At 43.2% G+C, this 17,956-nt stretch overlaps 1 protein-coding gene across 2 annotated transcripts in view; it reads left to right on the top strand.

Moving 5' to 3' along the window:
- Window positions 1-17,956, top strand: part of tfam (transcription factor A, mitochondrial) — a 37,338-nt gene that overhangs the window by 7,662 nt on the left and 11,720 nt on the right. Inside the window, exons 2-6 of one of the 2 annotated variants that reach the window (XM_078565909.1) lie at window positions 946-1,073; window positions 4,565-4,635; window positions 4,855-5,004; window positions 11,007-11,102; window positions 14,529-14,585. In XM_078565909.1, the coding sequence (XP_078422035.1) occupies window positions 946-1,073; window positions 4,565-4,635; window positions 4,855-5,004; window positions 11,007-11,102; window positions 14,529-14,585 (502 nt within the window). Of the gene's footprint in view, window positions 1-945; window positions 1,074-4,564; window positions 4,636-4,854; window positions 5,005-11,006; window positions 11,103-11,712; window positions 12,048-14,528; window positions 14,586-17,956 lie in introns of those variants that run through there. The other variant, XM_078565910.1, reaches the window with a different exon arrangement.

Below are 17,956 nucleotides of genomic sequence, written 5' to 3'. Positions count from 1 at the left end.
CTTCTCGTAAGAAAAACTGAATAGTTTAAATTTCCAAATTTTTAGAAGTGAATTCATAGTGAATTGATTTCACATTGTCTGCATTACTAGTCCAGGCTCTGAATAGCTAGTCCAACGATGTAACCACTATACTACCGTAACCAAGTTTTAACCATTTTGAATTTATTGATTTATGGGATGTGACCATTTGTTGTCCGTCACAAATTGCTCTTGAGAAGGTGTTGATGGCCTGCACTCTTGAACTGCTGCAGTTCATGTGGTGAAGATCCTTCCATAGTGTTATTGGGGAGGGAGTTCCAAGATTTTGACCCAGTGGTGATGAAAGAATGGCAATATATTTCCAAGCCTGAATGGTGTGTGACTTGGAAGGAAACTTGGAAGTGCTGGTGTTCCCTTGCCCTTGTCCTGCTAGGTGGTAGAGGTCATGGATTTGGAAGGTGCTGTTGTAGAAGCATTCGCAAGTTGCTGCAGTACGTTTGTGGTAGAGTAAGTTCATGTGTGAGGTGATGAATTGGGTGGCCATCATGCCACGCTTTGTCCTGACTGGTGTTGAGCTTCTTGAGTGTTGTTGGAATCGTTGGATTGCAAGCTATGATTAGACAAGTATCTTTGCCCCATTGCCCATGAGGCAAAAAGTTTAGCTCAATAAGTTGTTTGCCCTGCCCTCCTCCATTGTGTCTTGATCTCTCACTTTACAAATCGCTTATAACTTCTTTCTCTCTCGCATTATAGGTTTTGCTCAATGGGCTGATTTTCTTTGCAATCCATAGCAATCACTAAAATTTCTTCTCTGAACAGCTTATATCATAGTTACAACTAACAGAAGATTTGTCACAAATGTTGAGCAAAAATACTTTTTTCCCATCTTAAAATTTTTGTTCGTTTTGTATTGTTATTCAATGGAGAATTGTAACGGAAATTTTTCTTTATCTGATACAATTGCAGCAGTGTGTGCTCAGCATTAAGAAAACTGTCATTGGATAACACCTCCTCTACCCCTCCGAAGCGGCCACTCAATGCTTACCTGCGCTATGTGGTGGAACAGCAACAGGTTTTATTTAAACAAAATCCAGGTAAAAGTAAAATTGTAAATGGAAATAATTTTAGTAATAAAGCATTTCAGGCTTGGGACTGTATGTCTGCAACTGTTTTATTGTCTGAAAGATTTTTTTGTGTCCCCTGACTGGGAATCCTCTTACAAGCAGCATTGAAAGGTGTTGGTTAAAAAAAACTTGATTGTATCTCTCTTTCATCTTTTTGTTTTAATCATCATGTCCTGGCTAATATTTATCTCTTAATCAACATCATTTAAAAAAAAACCCCAGATGATCCCATTATCTCACTGATGCTTCTGGGATCTTGCTGTGTGTGAATTGACTTCCTCCTTTCCTTACATTACGACAGTGACATTTCAAAACCATTTCATTGATTGTAAAGTGCTTTGGGTCATCTTGAGGTTGTGAAAGATGCTATATAAATGCAAGTTTTTCTCTTCATTCTGTTAAGTATTGTTTCTATATAATAGTTCTGATGAAGAGTCATATGGACTCAAAACGTGAACTGTATTCCTCTCCGCAGATGCTGTCAGACCTGCTGAGTTTTTCCAGCTATTTTTGTTTTTGTTTCAGAGTTCCAGCATCCGCAGTATTTTGCTTTTATTCTATATGTTAGTGTTGCACTGAACCTCTTATTGCTCAGATAGCACTCGAACAGGAGTAGCGAATCAACACCTAGGACTCTTTTATAATTGGCTGATTCTGATGTATGAGATACAGATTGGCCACAATAAATTCCTTCCATTCTGGTCTGACGAAATTTCAATATATCGCAACATTAACTAATTACCACCCCCCCCACCCCGCCCCCCACACTTTTGAATGTACTGTGGCACCTTATCAGACATTTAGCCCAGCAGCGGGCAATCTATTTTTCCATCAACTAATGTTCATTAGACCATCAGCACAAATCTGCAGTTTTCAGCTGGCCATGGGGATGGGTGGAGGGGATGGAGAGTGGCGGAAGGGATGATAGATAGCTCTGGAATGGAGGGCCTCTTGGTATATGGGACTAGATAAAACCTTTGAGAGAGAAATGGATTGGGAGCCATGGAGGAAAAGAGAGAACGAAAGGTAAGTGAAGAAGAAGGAGAATTGCACCAATTTTTGGTAAAGTAAGACTATTAGTGTGCATGTTCTATCCTATACAAAAACATATTCAGTTCTCAATGTCATTGCTTCTGGGCTGTCCCCAAGTCTAACCCTAACTGTCTCTTGTGCATTGATCTGCTGTTTCTTCACCCAACTTGTGCTCAGTTAATTCCACAGATGATCATTTCTGTTGACCTTTGTGTTGGGGAGCAGTGGGGCAGGGCGTGTGGTGGATGGTAAGAGGTGGGAAGGGGCCTTTACACTAGAAAACCCCATGATAACATGAAGTGGAATTTTGAGAGAATATTTCTGGAGCACAGCAAGGATGAACGTAAGTTTGCGTGAACAGACAGACATAAGAAATATGAGCAGGAGTAGGCCATACTGCCTTTTGAGGTTGCTCTACCTTTCAATAAGACCATGGCTGATCTATTTCAACTCCACTCTCTTGCTCTATTCCCATATCCCTTGATTCCCTTAGCAGCCCAAAAAATTTATTGATCTCAATCTTGAATATACTCAATGACTTAGCATCCACAGCCCTTTAAGGTAGAGAATTCCAAAGATTCACAAGCCTTTGAGCGAGGATATCTTTGCTCATCTCAGTTCTAAATGGCCGCACTTTATTCTGAGACTGTGACCTCTAGCTTTAGATTCTCCAGCCAAGAAAAACACCCTCTCGGCATCTATCCCATCAAGCCCTCCAAGAACTTTGTCCATTTCAATGAGATCACCTCTCATTCTTCCAAACTGTAGAGGATATAGGCCCATTCTACTCAATCTCTCCTCAGGACAGCACTCTCATCCCTCATAGGTTGAGGCTTCAACTAAGTTTGTAGACAATCCTGCACAGGCATTACTGAAAACTACAGACATTTAAGCATACATAATAATTAGGAGCAGGAGTAGATCATAAGGCCACTGGAGCCTGTTCAGCCATTCAGTACAAACATGGCCAATCTTCTGCTTCAGCTTTCCTGCCCACTGCCCATATTACAATGATTGTATAATATTGTATTGCAAGCTATCAGACTTATAGAATTTTTTTTATAGGGAATGATAAGTAGAAAATGGGACCTGCATTCTACAAAATGCCGAGAATCTAGCTCGCTCCTGAACGTGGATCACTCACTGGACCAGGCACTTGTGAATTGCAATGGATATTGAGTGTATATATCTCTCCTTTCTGAGCAATGGCTTTTCAATGCCTTTACACACGCAGCTGGCTGAGATCTCACCCATCGCTGTTCTTTTTTCCTTTGTTATGACCAGGCTTAAGAAATACATTTTAACATTTTAGTGACATCGTGGAATTCTGCATTTAAGGACTTAAAAAGAATAACATTTTGGCCTGGAGTTTCCTCCACATTTGTGGCCTGAGAGATGGGAACCTGGGGTGCAAGCAATTATGGTGCTTTAAAAAATCGCAGAAATTTTGGGTGTGCGTGAGCTACAGGCATAACTGTGACATGACCAAGTCTGCTTGATCTTTTGCATTAGCCCATCAAACCCTCAGACCAAGCGAATTTTCACCCACAAAACTGGCTAAGTCTCCAACTTTCAAATGCAGGGATCCTCTAATTACCCTTTTTGTTAACAATGTGACCAGATGTTGATGTGCAGCAGGAACATAAGTCATTTTTCGATTGCAGTTTTTGGAGATTTTACTTCAAATTCACCATCACTTTTGTTTTCATTTATTCGTTCATGGGATGTGGGCGTCGCTGCAAGGCCAGCATTTGTTGCCTATCCCTAATTGCCCTTGAACTTAGTGGCTTGCTAGGCCATTTCAGAGGGCAGTTAAGAGTCAACCATATTGCTGTGGGTCTGGAGTCACATGTAGGCCAGACCAGGTAAGGACGGCAGATTTCCTTCCCTAAAGGACTTTGGTGAACCAGATTTTTTACGACAATCGATGATAGTTTCGTGGACACTATTACTGAGACTAGTTTTCAATTCCAGATTTTATTAATTGAATTTAAATTCCACTGGCTGCCCTGGTGGGGTTTGAACCGTTGCCCCCAGAGCATTAACATAGACCTCTGGATTACTAGTTCAGTAACATTACCACTATGCCATAGCTTTTGAATTGAATTTTATGGCATGTTTAAAATTGAAAGCTTCCAGATTCCTAAACTTAAATTTTCTTTCTTAAGGAAGAAATGCATGTTATGGGTTTGGCGCTCTCCTTAGGCTCCAATAGCTTAAGCCAAATTGCTCACAATTTATGGAATTGGGTGCATACTTGGGCCTAACTTGATATTGGCAAAATTGGTGCACTTCCAGGTCTAACTTTCAGGTTGCATCCATGGGGGAAGCTCAAAGCCTTTGTACTTTCACATTGCCTGGTGATTATTAGCTAATACCATGAAGTCATATCTTATTTGACCTTGTATAATGAACGTTACTCTTTGCAGATGTAAAGGTGGCAGAAAAGACTAAGTGGATTGCTCAGGCATGGAGACAGTTAACGCCGGATCAGAAGCAAGTAAGTATCTTCCATTTGGTGCTCGGGAGTTATTGGCAAGATCTAAAAATTGTAAAATGGCCTAAAAACCATACACACCTGAAATTGGTAAGCATTGTGTGGAAAAAAAAAAGGTCCTCATTCAACACTGCTGTTCAGCTCATTATCAAAAATGGCTCTTTGTATTTGCTTACCTGGAAGTATTTGACGTAACTGAGAATGTAACTGTCTTCCTTCCAGCCATATGAACTTGCAGCAACTGATGCCAGATTGAAATATAAAGTGGAACTGGCAGCCTTCAAAGCTAAACTCACTCCAGCTCAACTGGCCAGCTTGAAAGAAGAAAGGAGACAAAAACTGGCCAAACGGAGAACAATAAGGAAAAAACGAGTAAGTTCTACATCAGCAAAGTATCTTGCTAGGCCATAAAATACCCGAGAGAGTACTACATCAGTACTCTACTCCGTACTGTGCACAGTTCTCGTCCCAATATACCTTGGTTAGACAAGACTTGGGCATAGTTCTAGTCTCTACTGTAAAAAGAACGTAGAAGCACCGGAGAAAGTGCAAAAGATTTACAATGATATTGGAACTGAGAAATCACTATTATCAGGAAAGATTGAACAGGTTGGTGCTTTTTTCTTTAGAAGAGAGAGAACTTGGAGGAGGCGATAAAATTATGAATCAGTTGGACAGGGTAGATGGAGACAATTTTTCCACTATGGGAGAATTAAGTTGCAAGAACATCAGTACTAGATGGTTGTACTGATGCTCTTGCTACTCAATTCTCCCACAGACTGAAGACTAATAATTTCAGTAGGAAAGCGAGGAGAAATTTCTTCATTCTCAGAGCATGGTTAGAATGTAGAAGTGGCTAAGATACATAACTTAGATGTTTTCAAAAGGACCAGAGACAAATACATAAGTGAAAAGGGAATTGAAATATATGCTGAAAGACTGCGATGAAGCAGATGGAATGGAAAGAGACCTGTGTGGACTATAAACAGCAGCATAGACTAATTGGGCTGAATGGCCTGTTTCTGTACTGTATATTCAATGCAATGTATTCTGCTAAACCATAAAATACTTGGGGAGTACGAAATCAGCAATGTATCCTGATAGGCCATAAAGCAGTCTTGGGGAGGACATTAAATTACTCCACTGCCGACATTAAATCAGCAACGCACACTGTGGCCATAAGCTACCTGGGGAGTACTAAATCAGAATGCATGCTGAAAGACCATTACCTGCTCCTTGGGGTATCAGATCAGCAATGTATAGTGATATGACCATAAAGCATTCTTGAGAAGTACTAAATCAGCATTGTATACTGACGGACCATAAAATACTGTGTGAGAGCATATTTTTCAATGAAGCGGTTGTGTTGAAAATGTAGTTGGAATTATGCCTTATCTTTACACGGCTGTCCTTGTAAATGAGTTTTCATTTGTTTCTTCAGAATTTCACTTAGTAACAATGTACCAGAGCAATGGACCTTAATGTCTTCCCGCGCAAAGTAATTATTGTCAGCCCAGTTACGTTGACTAGCGCAAGGTTCACTTTAAAATGATACCTGGCATTTTTCCAATTAGTGTACTGAATTATTTGCTCTTTACAAAAACCTACGTTAATTGGATATAAACCCACTTCAAGTACTGGTAATAAAATCTGAGCATGTGCATTGTTAGATACAGAGCTATGGAGCTTGACTCATGCACAATGAGATGTTATATTCATTGCCAAAAATGTAGGTGTTAGATAACTATCTTTAGAACCTGTGTTATTTGAAGTACTAGTACAGTGCAGTCTGGTGTATTGGCTGCATGTATGTGTATTGCCTATTTTAATAAGAGGTTTTGTTGAAAGCAACCTTATGGAAAAGTCTACAGTTGCAATGTTGGTGTACTGGGTTCTCAGTTAAATAGAGACTAGTTTGTGTTCCTCCAGAGTCACTCAGCTTCTGATCTCATTACAGCCTTGGTTCAAACATGGATGAAAGAACTGAACTTCAGAGAAGTGAGAGTGACTGCCCTTGACATCAAGGTTGCATTTGACCGAATGTGGCGTCAAGGAGCCCTAGCAAAACTGGAGTCAATGGGGATCGGGGGGAAAACTCTCCGCTGGTTGGAGTTCATACCTAGTACAAAGGGAGATGGTTGTGGTTGTTGGAGGTTAATCATCTCAGTTCTAGGACACCACTGCATGAGTTGCTCAGGGTAGTGTTCTATGCCAAATCATCTTCAGCTGCTTCATCAATGTTCTTCCTTCCATCATAATGTCAGCAATGATGATATTCGCTGATGATCGCGCAATGTTCAGTACAATTAAGGACTCCTCAGATACTGAAGTAGTCCACCTCCAAATGCAGCAAGACCTGGACAATATCCAGGCTTGGGCTGGCAAGTGGCAAGTAACATTCGTGCCACACAAGTGCCAGGCAATGACCATCTCCAAAAAGGGAGAATCTAACCATTGCCTCTTGACATTCAATGGCATTACCATCACTGAATCCCCCATTATCAACACCCTGGAGGTTACCATTGACCAGAAACTGAACTAGACTAGCCACATAAATACTGTGGCTACAAGAGCAGGTCAAAGGCTAGGAATCCTGCGATGAGTAACTCATCTCCTGACTCCCCAAAGCACGTCCACCATCTACAAGGCACAAGTCAGGAGTGTAATGGAATACTCTCCACTTGCCTGAATGAGTGCAGCTCCAACAACACTGAAGAAGCTTGACACCATCCAGGACAAAGCAGCCTGCTTGTTTGTCACCCCATCCACAAATATTCACTCCCTCCACCATCGATGCACAGTAGCAGCAGTGTGTACCATCTACAAGGTGCACTGCAGGAACTCACCAAGGCTCCTTAGGTAGCACCTTCCAAACCCACGACTGCTACCATTTAGAAGGACAAGGGCAATAGATAGATGGGAACACCACCACTTAGAAGATCCCCTCCAAGCCACTCACCATCCTGACTTGGAAATATATCGCCGTTCCTTCACTGTCGCTGGGTCAAAATCCTGCAACTCCCTAACAGTACTGTGCGTGTACCTACACCAAATTGACTGCAGCAGTTCAAGAAGGCAGCTCACTGCCACCTTCTCAAGGGCAGTAAATGCTGGTCTAGCTGGCAACACCCACATCCAGTAAAATAAATTTTACAAAACTTAGTCTTCATTGATACCTACTTTTGCTGCCCTGTATTAGTTTGACAATTTTGATCTTGTCTGAGAGAAGCCTGACAGGAGGGAATACCTTCCTTGTGAATGGGGTAGATTATAGGCGTTGGTTTAGCTAAAGGGAGTATCTTCTTCCAAAAGGTGGACAGCACCATCGACATATGGTATTTAACTTCTGAGTTATATAATCTCTGATATACACTTTCCTTCCGTCTGTGCTCTTTTTGTACCCTCTGTCATTTCTGTTGGTCTTGTGTTTTTTACTTTAGTGTCCCTTTGACAATTCCTCTTGAGCTCTGTTACTCAATTGATGGCCCTTACCACTGTATAGTTTGTTCTATATTATTACCTCATACCAACTACATTATATTGTCTGATGTTCCTCTCTGCCCTGTCACATTCTGCTCTGCCTACTTGTCCTATCGTGACTAAACCACCTCACACCCTGCTTCCTGTAAGGACTCTATTACTTTCTCCTAGTTTCTCTGTCTCTGTTGTATCGGTTCTGATGATATGGCTTTCCGTACCAGCCCTTCTGATATGTCTTCCTTTTTCCTCAGCGGAGGACTTGCCCCACTGTGGTCAACAGGGCCCTTGGCCATGTTCATCCTATTTCACCCACATTTGCTCTCACCCCTTCCCCTCCCTCCCAGAGCTATGACTGGGTTCCCCTTGTCCTCACCTTCCACCCCACCAGCCTCCAAGTTCAACAGATCATCCTCCCCCATTTCCAGTATCCCCAGCACAATGCAATCACCAAACACGTCCTCACTTCTCTCCTTCTAGCCTTCCAAAGGGACCATTCCCTCCTTAATCACCCCCAACATCTTTCCAATGGCATCTGTCCATACAAGATGCAACACCTGCCTATTTACCTCCCCCCTCCTCACCATAAGAACCTAAGATATAGGTGGAGGAGTAGACCACGCGGCCTATTGAGCCTGCTCCACCATCCAATACGATCATGGCTGATCTTCAGCTTCAACTCCATTCTCCCGCCCACTCCCCATACTCCTTAAGCTCAAAACTCTGTCTATCCCAGCCTTAAATATATTCAACAATGGAGCATCCACAACCCTCTGGGATAGAGAATTCCAAAGATTCACAACCCTTTGAGTAAAGCAATTTCTCCTCATCCCAGTCCTAAATGATTGGTCCCTTATCCTGAGACTGTGCCCCTGTGTTTTACATTTCCCACCCAGCGGAAACAATCTCCAGTGTTGACCTTATCAAGCCCCTTCGGAATCTTCAATGAGATGGCCTCTCATTTTTCTGAACTCCATTGAATATAAACCCAATTTACTCAGCCTCTCACCGTAGGACAAACCCCCTCATCCCAGGGACTCATTTAGTGAACCTTTCAGGACTTCAAACACTTCTTCCAGTGAAATAACGATTTGATTGTACTTATTTCAATTTAGTATGCTCGGGGGAATTTTATGGAGAGCTGGAAAGCGACCCGCCTTGCCTCCTTATTGAAGGCCCAAGTTCTGCTGGCCAACCAGAGCTCTTGCTCACCAGCAAGGTGATGATGGTTGCTGCGGTACGGCAGCCACCGGAGGCCCAGGATCCAGGAGCGACCCAGGCCTGAATTAAGTCATGAAGGGAGGAGTTTCATGGGATGAGGGTCATGGAAGGGGGTAGGGCAGGTTTGCAGCAGTGGCAGGGGGATGGCTCTCCGCTGGCTCCCCCCTTCCCAATGCCAGACCCCTCGATCAGTCACCGAGTGCCTTTGGATGAGGGTTGCCCTCCCTACCCCGGGAGACCATATGCAGCCCGGACAGGCTTGCTTGTTGTGCTCCCCGAGTGGTGACAGGCCCACCTGCTGCTGGATTAATACTAGAGGGATGCAGCCCTTAAATGGGCATTAATTGGCCATGTAAGGGCCTCAGTTGGAGTCTGGGCAGGAAGTCCGTTCATGAGTCTTCCTGCCCTGGACTTGGCAGAGGCAGAAGGTGGCAGGGTGTTTGTACGTTGTCCTCCTGCTTGATTAAATGCCCTCCATGCCTCCAAACAAGCCACAAGGGAGGTCATAACATTCCCCCATTATATTCGCAGAATGTGCTCTCCTCTATACTGGGGACACCAAAGCAGGCTGGGTGACCGCTATGCAGAACAGCATCGTTTGGTCCACAAGCATGACCCCGAGATTCCTTGCCCGTCATTTTGATTCTCTAACTTGCTCCCAACTCTTTCCTTTGTCCTTGGCCTGCTGCAGTTTTCCAGTGAAGCTCATCACAAACTCAAGTAACAGCACCTCATATTTTGACTTGGCATTTTACAGCCATCTGGACTCAATATTGAGTTCAACACTTTTGGATCATAACCTCTGCCCCCATTTTGTTTTGTGTTTTTTTGCTGGTTTGGGTTTTTGCTGTTGTTTCTTTCTCAATTCCTATATTTTGCATTTGGATGGCTGCTATCCTGCTATTCACACCACCTCTAGCCACATCTTTTGTTTCATTACTTGTACCATTGCCACTCCTTTGACTTTTGTGCCATGAAACCGTTTGTCATTTAACCTCAAACAAAAGCAAAAAATTGCTGGAAAAACTCAGCAGGTCTGACAGCACCTGTGGAGAGAAAGAGTTAACGTTTCGAGTCCAGATGACTCCTCTTCGGACTCTTCTTCATTTAGCCTCTCCTGCCCTCCTCCCATCACAGACCTTCCATTTTGTGCTTCTTCCCACCTTTCCCCCCCAACCTTTCACTTGCTCAAAACCTACTACATTTCTAACTTTTCCCAGTTCTGATTTCTAACTCTAACTCTGCTAGCTGTTTCTATCTCCACAAAGGCTTCCTGACCTGCTGAGTATTTTCAGCACTTTCTCTAATTTCAGATTTCCAACACCCACAGTGTTTTGCTTTTGAAATTAATCTTGAAGTTGTGTATGCCGCTTCGAGTACTCTGAGGGAAAAATGGCCACATACATAAGTGCAGCCAGAAACCCCTGTTCATAGTGTCGCAGTTAAAATGTGTGCTTCACACCTCTTGTTCACTTTGAAGGTGGCTACAGGCACGTGAAAATTGTGCGCTCCCAGGTGGGAACTTGGCAATGTAGAGAAGAAAGTGGTTTTGACGGAATGTCACATTTCAACTCAGTAATTCTTTTGTTGAAGTAAAGAAGGCCAAGACATGAAGCGGTTTAAAACAGGTGTTAAAGGACTGATGCTCACTTTGAATTATTTTTATTTGCTTGTAGAAGCTTACTATTTTGGGAAAGCCTAAGCTACCTCGGACAGCCTTCAATATCTTCATGGCTGAAAACTTTGATGAAGCCAAAGGTGCAACTTCACAGGTAAAAATGACACAGCAATAATTTTAATACTGGTGAACAAATAATTATTTAAAACACTCTTCTTACAGGTTAATATCTTACCATTAACATCAGCATTAAAAGTAGAGTGCTGGTTTCAATGTCCCATTCATTTGTCCTAGCACCTCTCCTTGAATGTTGCATGTAATTATAAAGGCATAGCAACCAGAAGATTTTAATGATATGGCTCTAAGAAACTGTGGAAGTTGGCCTTAACATCAATAAATGGCCTTAAACAAATTGGTACAAATTGAGATGTGTAGTCTTAGAATAAAGATTTGTAGGTGAAAGTGATACCATTCGGGGCTGAGAGTTTTGGTGGGAACAATACAGAACTATCTTTTAGAATTCATTTTAAATCCAGCTTCTTTGAAATTAAGTATGTAAGTTATATGACACTGATTGTTGTGTGATTATTCTGTTTACAATGGCATTGGGCCTCAGCACTGTGGAATGGAGCACTTCTTCATTTACACCTGAGACTTAAATCACCATCGACTCTATTCTCGGATGTCATGTAACAAGAGTTATTTGTTTTAACTGTTAGCCCGTATCAACTTAATCTGCCTAAACTTCCAACTTTTATTTTTAGACCTTCTCCACTTTGAAGACTAGCTTGTTAAACAACGATCTGCAGATTTCACCAAACTTCACCCTTTCTGATTTGGGTATCAACAGCACAATCTTTTGTGCACTCCATTTCATTCAGAGGGACTTCTTTTTACCTATTTTGATGTTTGACCAATCAACATAGCTTTTACACGCAAGGATGAACCCTTCAGCAAAGTCACCTTAAACAGACACATGGCAAGGACTTATAATGAACAAATTTCAATTATTTGTTAGGTACCAGGCTTGCTTGTGAGCTGCTAAATTCCTTTACTTTCCTGCCTTAAGTAATAATAAACAGGACAACATTAAACAAAATGAGATTTCCTTTGGACCACTAGGTATTGCTTATTTCCATCCAGACAGTTTATTCCACCTGACATCTGTAAGCTTGTAAACTTGGCAACCTTAGTCTACACAACTCTATTCATTAACTTGGGGCCAGCCACTAGCTGTAAGCGTCCTTTGGTCTAAGAGAACTGTCTGTAGCTCCAAAGATGCTTCATATTAATCCTTTAGGTTTTTTCCATGGTTCAGCCTGTTTTAAAACACCACTTCTAGAATGCCACATTAGGTTGGTTTTATACTGTCATTTTATTCCTGAATGGAGCCGAATGAAACTGCCTAAACTCATTGCTGGAATGGAAGTCTCTAGATGGTTCTACACAAGGTAGATGGGATTCATACTTGGGTGAAGGTATGGCATGCAACTCTGACAAACCTCATCACAGTACATCATTATTGCCCTCCTGTTAGGCTGAACAACTGTCCTTCATTTATTAACTTCATTTATAAACATTGCATCTCCTGCTTGTTCAAATAAAACAGAGTGATTTTTATATTGATCAATTCAGCACAGGGTCTAATGTTGCTTATTCCACTGTATAAGTATTTTATACGTTTTAAACTTTTCATAAACGTTATATTAGTTCACAAATGCACAGTTGGGGGAGATTGAGCTGAACTGAGCAACTGCAATAAGTGAGAATGAAAATTTCATTCAAAATGGAGGGAAATAAATGTATAGGAACATGTTGTCTGCTCTTCCTGTTTGTTTACTACGTTTCTGAGTTTCGCGCCGTCTGCAGACTTTGAAATTAACCCTGTATACACAAGCCCAATTCATCTATATTAAAAAGAGCTGTGGTTCTAACATCAGCCCCACTGCACATTTCCCTCCATCCTGAAAAACAACTGTTGACCACTCCTCTCTGCTTTCTGTTCATTAACTAATTTTGTACTCTGCAGTCACTGCCCCTTTAATCCCATGGGCTTCAATTCTCATAAGTTTATTCTGTGGTACATTGTGGTACCTTTTGAAAGTCCATATGGACGACATCAACAGTACAACTTTCAACAACCCTCTCATTATTTTGTCCAAAAACTCCATAAAGTCAGTCAGACACAATTTGCTTTTAATATGCCTGTGTTGACTGTCATTTATTAACCCACATTTTCATCTCTGATTTTTTTTTTCAAGTTTCCCCCCATCACCAACATTTAGGTTGTCTGGCCTCTATTTGTTGGGTTGATCCCTCTTCTCCCCCTGCCCTATTTTTTTTTTGAAGATGAGGGTAATAGTTGCAATCCTCCAGTCCTCTGGCGCTGCTACCATATTTCAGAAGGATTGGAAGATTGTGGCCAGAGCCTCAACTATCTCCACCGTTACTCCCCTCAGTGACGTAGGGAACATCCCATCCGGACAGGGTGACTCCCTTCCCACTTTGAACATTATCATCCTTTTTTTTTAGGTTTTAGATTGATGGGTTTCAAACTTTGCAAATATTAAAGCAGACCTGGGGCCCCCTGTTTTAATCCCTGAGTCAGAGTCCACGACTCAAGTGAAAACAGCGGTTAAAACAGCAGCAAAAATAGCCTGGTACAAAAAAATACAAGGAAAGGAAGACTTTGTGTGGAATCCCTTGTCGGAACCCCACGTCGAATCTTATGGCATGAAAGACTTTTCATATGGACTGTAGGCTGAGAGGAGCATTCTGGCTGTAGGCACTCTCAGCCAGCGTAACCTTTAAAGTCCTCCAGTTGCCCTTAAGCTAGAAAGGACCAGGGTTCCGGCTCCAGATTGCTACTGAATGACGCCCTCTGCTGTTGAAGAATCTGCTGATACTGTCCAGGTTCCCACACCAGGAATGAGCAGCAAGGCACAGAGAAGCTGCTGGCAGCTGTGGAACTGCATGCTAGTGACATGAGTGTCAGACTAACAGCCCTCTGGAGAGGAAGGTAAGTTAATGAAAAAGAATATTTATCGTGACATGGGCTCGGTCAGTCTGGTACAGCACATTGGGATGTCAATGTGTCGCGCTGTCCCAGGTGAGCCTTTATGGAAAATAACTCAAAGAAGCAGCAAAGGCAGTAAACCACATTGTGAGAAATAGAAGCTCATCTGGTTTGAAACCCAGGACCACTGTGCAGGAGAGAAGTGGCACCTCTCTTGGAATGATACCTTTCAGGAAGAGTAATCTTTCCCACACACTGTTTTGTGTCACTCATAATGCAGTTCTAACAAATAACTCTTCAAAAGTTTAACGGAGACAATTATTTTCACGGTGACGGTGGATCCAGACATGAATTTCTGGATTTAATCTGGTGGGTAGCTTAGAAATATTTCCTTGTGACATTTAAATTGGATCTTCAAACTACATTGGGATTTCCAAAGTTGGCAGCTATGACTGGGGCAGCAATCCAGTGCTGTGCATGTTAATTGTGTTTGGTTTGTTCTGAATACCAATCAGTAAAATATTCTGACACTCCGATAAACTCCCAAATGACTTCTGTTTTTAGGCCAAACTGAAAAACCTACAGGATGAGTGGCATCGATTGTCTGACACGCAGAAGCAGGTAGGAATTGCTTTCATTTGCATTTTAGACTAAATTATTGCTTAAATGTAGTAGTTACAGTGATTTCCTTAATTTGCTAATAGACTTGGTGGCCCAGATGTTCCGGTCAGTGGTGGAGTGGCTGCACCTGCTGCTGACCAATTTAAACTGTCCACTTACCATTTTATATGCTGGAGCATTGGCATCTTCCAGTCTCGGCTCCAGTATGAATCCAGTGAGGCGCAGAGCCGGGAGGACACGTGGTGAGAGCAATTCCAGCGAAGCCAGGGCCCCTCTTTTTCACCATGAATGGAAGATGTGCCCTTTAAGGTCTGTCTTCAGTTCATTGACTTAGCGTTTCTAAATGGAGCTGTCAGCCTCTGAAACTGCACAGCCTCACCCCTCAACAATGTTCAGCACCCACCCTCACCCCTCCCCCGACAATGCTCACCCCCTCACCTCTTGACAACGTTCAGCACCCACCTCCGACAATGCTCACCCCCTCGCTCAACCCCGATAATGCCCACTCCTTCCCTGACCTCGACAATGCTCAACCCCTCCTACCAATACTGTCAGGGACAGATGCATCTGCAGCAGGCAGGTTGGTGAGGATGAGGTCAAGTATGTTTTTCCCTCTTGTTGGTTCCCTCACCACCTGCCACAGACCGAGTCTAGCAGCTATGTCCTTTAGGACTCAGCCACTTGGTCAGTAGTGGTGCTACCGAGCCACTCTTTGTAATGGACATTGAAGTCCCCCACCCACAGTACATTCTGAGCCTTTGCCACCCTCTGTGCTTCCTCCAAATGGTGTTCAACATGGAGGAGCACTGATTCATCAGCTTGGCAGTGGGGGGAAGGAGGGTGCAGTGGAGAACGTGGTAATCAGTAGGAGGTTTGCTTGCCCATGTTTGACCTAATGCCATGAGACTTCATGAGGTCCAGAGTTGATGTTGAGGACTCCCAGGGCAACTCCCTTCCAATTGTATACCACTGTGCTGCCACCTCTACTGGGTCTGTCCTGCTGGTGGGACAGGATATACCCAGGGATGGTGTTGGTGGTGTCTGGGACATGATCTGTAAGGTATGATTCCGTGAGGATGACTATGTCAGGCTGTTGCTTGACTAGCCTGTGAGACAGCACTTCCAATTTTGACACTAGCCCCCAGATGTTAGTAAGGAGGACTTTGTAGGATCGACAGGGCTGAGATTGCCATTGTCGTTTCTGGTGCCCAGGTCGATGCTGGATGGTCCGTCCAGTTTCATTCCTTATTGACTTCCTAATTTGATAGAACTGAGAGGCTTGCTAGGCTGTTTCAAAGGGCATTTAAGAGTCAACCACATTGCTGTGGGCCTGGAGTCACATGTAGGCCAGATGAAAGGATGGCAGATTAAAACAAAAAACTGCGGATGCTGGAAATCCAAAACAAAAACAGAAATACCTGGAAAAACTCAGCAGGTCTGGCAGCATCGGCGGAGAAGAGCAAAGTTGGTTGTCCTGCTCTCCACTCTTAATTAGCACATTCTTTTAGATAATATCACCACCTTCAACACCTCTTTGTTCTTTTGTCTATGACATCTTTTGGTTATCTCCACCTATCACTGCTTGCTTGTCCCAACAACCCCCCCCCCATAAACCAGCTTATATTTCACCCCTTTCCTATTTTACTTAGTTCTGTTGAAGGGTCATGAGGACTCGAAACGTCAACTTTGCTCTTCTCCGCCGATGCAACCAGACCTGCTGAGTTTTTCCAAGGATGGCAGATTTCCCTCCCTAAAGGATATTAGTGAACCAGATGGGTTTTTACGACAATCGATAATGGTTTCATGGTCATCATAGGCTTTTTAATTCCAGATTTTATTGAATTCAAATTCCACTATCTGCTGTGGTGGAATTCAAACCAGGGTCGCCAGGACATTACCCTGGGTCTCTGGATTACTCATCCATCACCACTGCAACACCGCCTCCCCTAAACATCGACTCAGTCCGCCCCCTCCCTCATTCCCTCCTGGCTCACCACCTCCCCCCCCCCCCCCCGCCCCCGACATTATTCACCCTCCCCACCTCTCCACTCTGAACAATGCTCATTTTCCCCCTTCCCACCCACCCTCCGACAATGTTGACGCTTCCAACATTGGAGGACAGGAGCCAGGGATTCTGGAATGTAAGTCAGGAGAGGGGATGAACTTGTCAGGAGTAGGGAGTGGGCATTGTTGGGTGTGGGCTGTGGAGGTATGAACATTGTTGTTGTGGTGGAGGGAGTGGGGGACATTGTCAGGAGCATGGGGGAGAGCCGGGATGGGGGAGAGCTGAGCGTTGCTGTGGGGGTGAAGATTGTCAGGATTGCCATTGTGCTCGAGGCTTTGACATACCAGCTGATTTACTTCGAGCTGCACTCCTGAAAAACTAAGTGAACCTGTGTAAAAACCAGGGTAAGTATAGGGCAAGCAGCCCAAGTCTCCTTGGTTCTTGCCATTTGGTGCCTCTGTCATACAGAATCATTCAACAATACCGGTAAAACCAGCAATTTGAAGTTAAAACTTCCTGCATCAGTATTGTGCGTTTATGCTCATTGGGACTTCCTCAGGCTCCGAAGGCGCATCAATGACTTAAGTTGCTCGATCGCCACTCCCCATATTGGAAGATTCAGGCCAGCGTTTCTACTCCAGTACAACTTCTGTTCAATTTTTGCTTTATATTGCCTTTCCTGTTTTCTTCCTTCCTCTCAGACTTTATTATATAGGCACTGTGAGCTAGACATTGGCCTTTTCACACCTGGAATCTGGATTTAGGTCCAGTGCTGACCAATGGGATCAGAGTCTCCTGTCTGGTGGCTGTAAGTCTTCAGTGTGAAGTGACTTTGTACCATTTCAGTCCCCTTTCTCGTAACCAGGGGCCTGCAGCACAAAACTGTTTCTAACTTATCACAAACTGACAGTTATTGAGTCTAGTTTAAGAACATAAGAAGTAGGAACAGGATTAGACCATAAGACCTCTGAAGCCTGCTGCACCATTCAGTAAGAGCATGGCTGATGTTCAACCTCAACTCTACCTCCCTGCCCTCTTGATCCCCTTGATTCCCTTAGAGTCTGAAAATCTATTGATCTCATTCTTGCATGTACTCAATGACTGAACATCCACAACTCTCTGGGAAAGATTTTTTAAGGATGATTAGTGCCCTTAAAGTTGAAATGAAGTGCCTGAAATGGGGAGTGTTCTACTTCCCCATCATGAGCTGAAAATGTTGATGAATTACCAAAAAAAAGTGGGTGAGGGTGAAGTATTTGACAAATATTTCAGACATTTTGGAGCCTTTTTGGTCATAGTACCTCAGAATTACCAGATATGAAGAGAAGCCTATAATGTTCATTGACCAGCTCCTCACAAACCCCAA

The sequence above is a fragment of the Cetorhinus maximus genome, chromosome 20, assembly GCF_964194155.1.
Source record: "Cetorhinus maximus chromosome 20, sCetMax3.hap1.1, whole genome shotgun sequence".
In the NCBI taxonomy this organism is placed as follows: Eukaryota; Metazoa; Chordata; class Chondrichthyes; order Lamniformes; family Cetorhinidae; genus Cetorhinus; species Cetorhinus maximus.
Note: the sequence above shows the minus strand (reverse complement) of the source record. Positions and strands in the feature narration are given on the sequence as shown.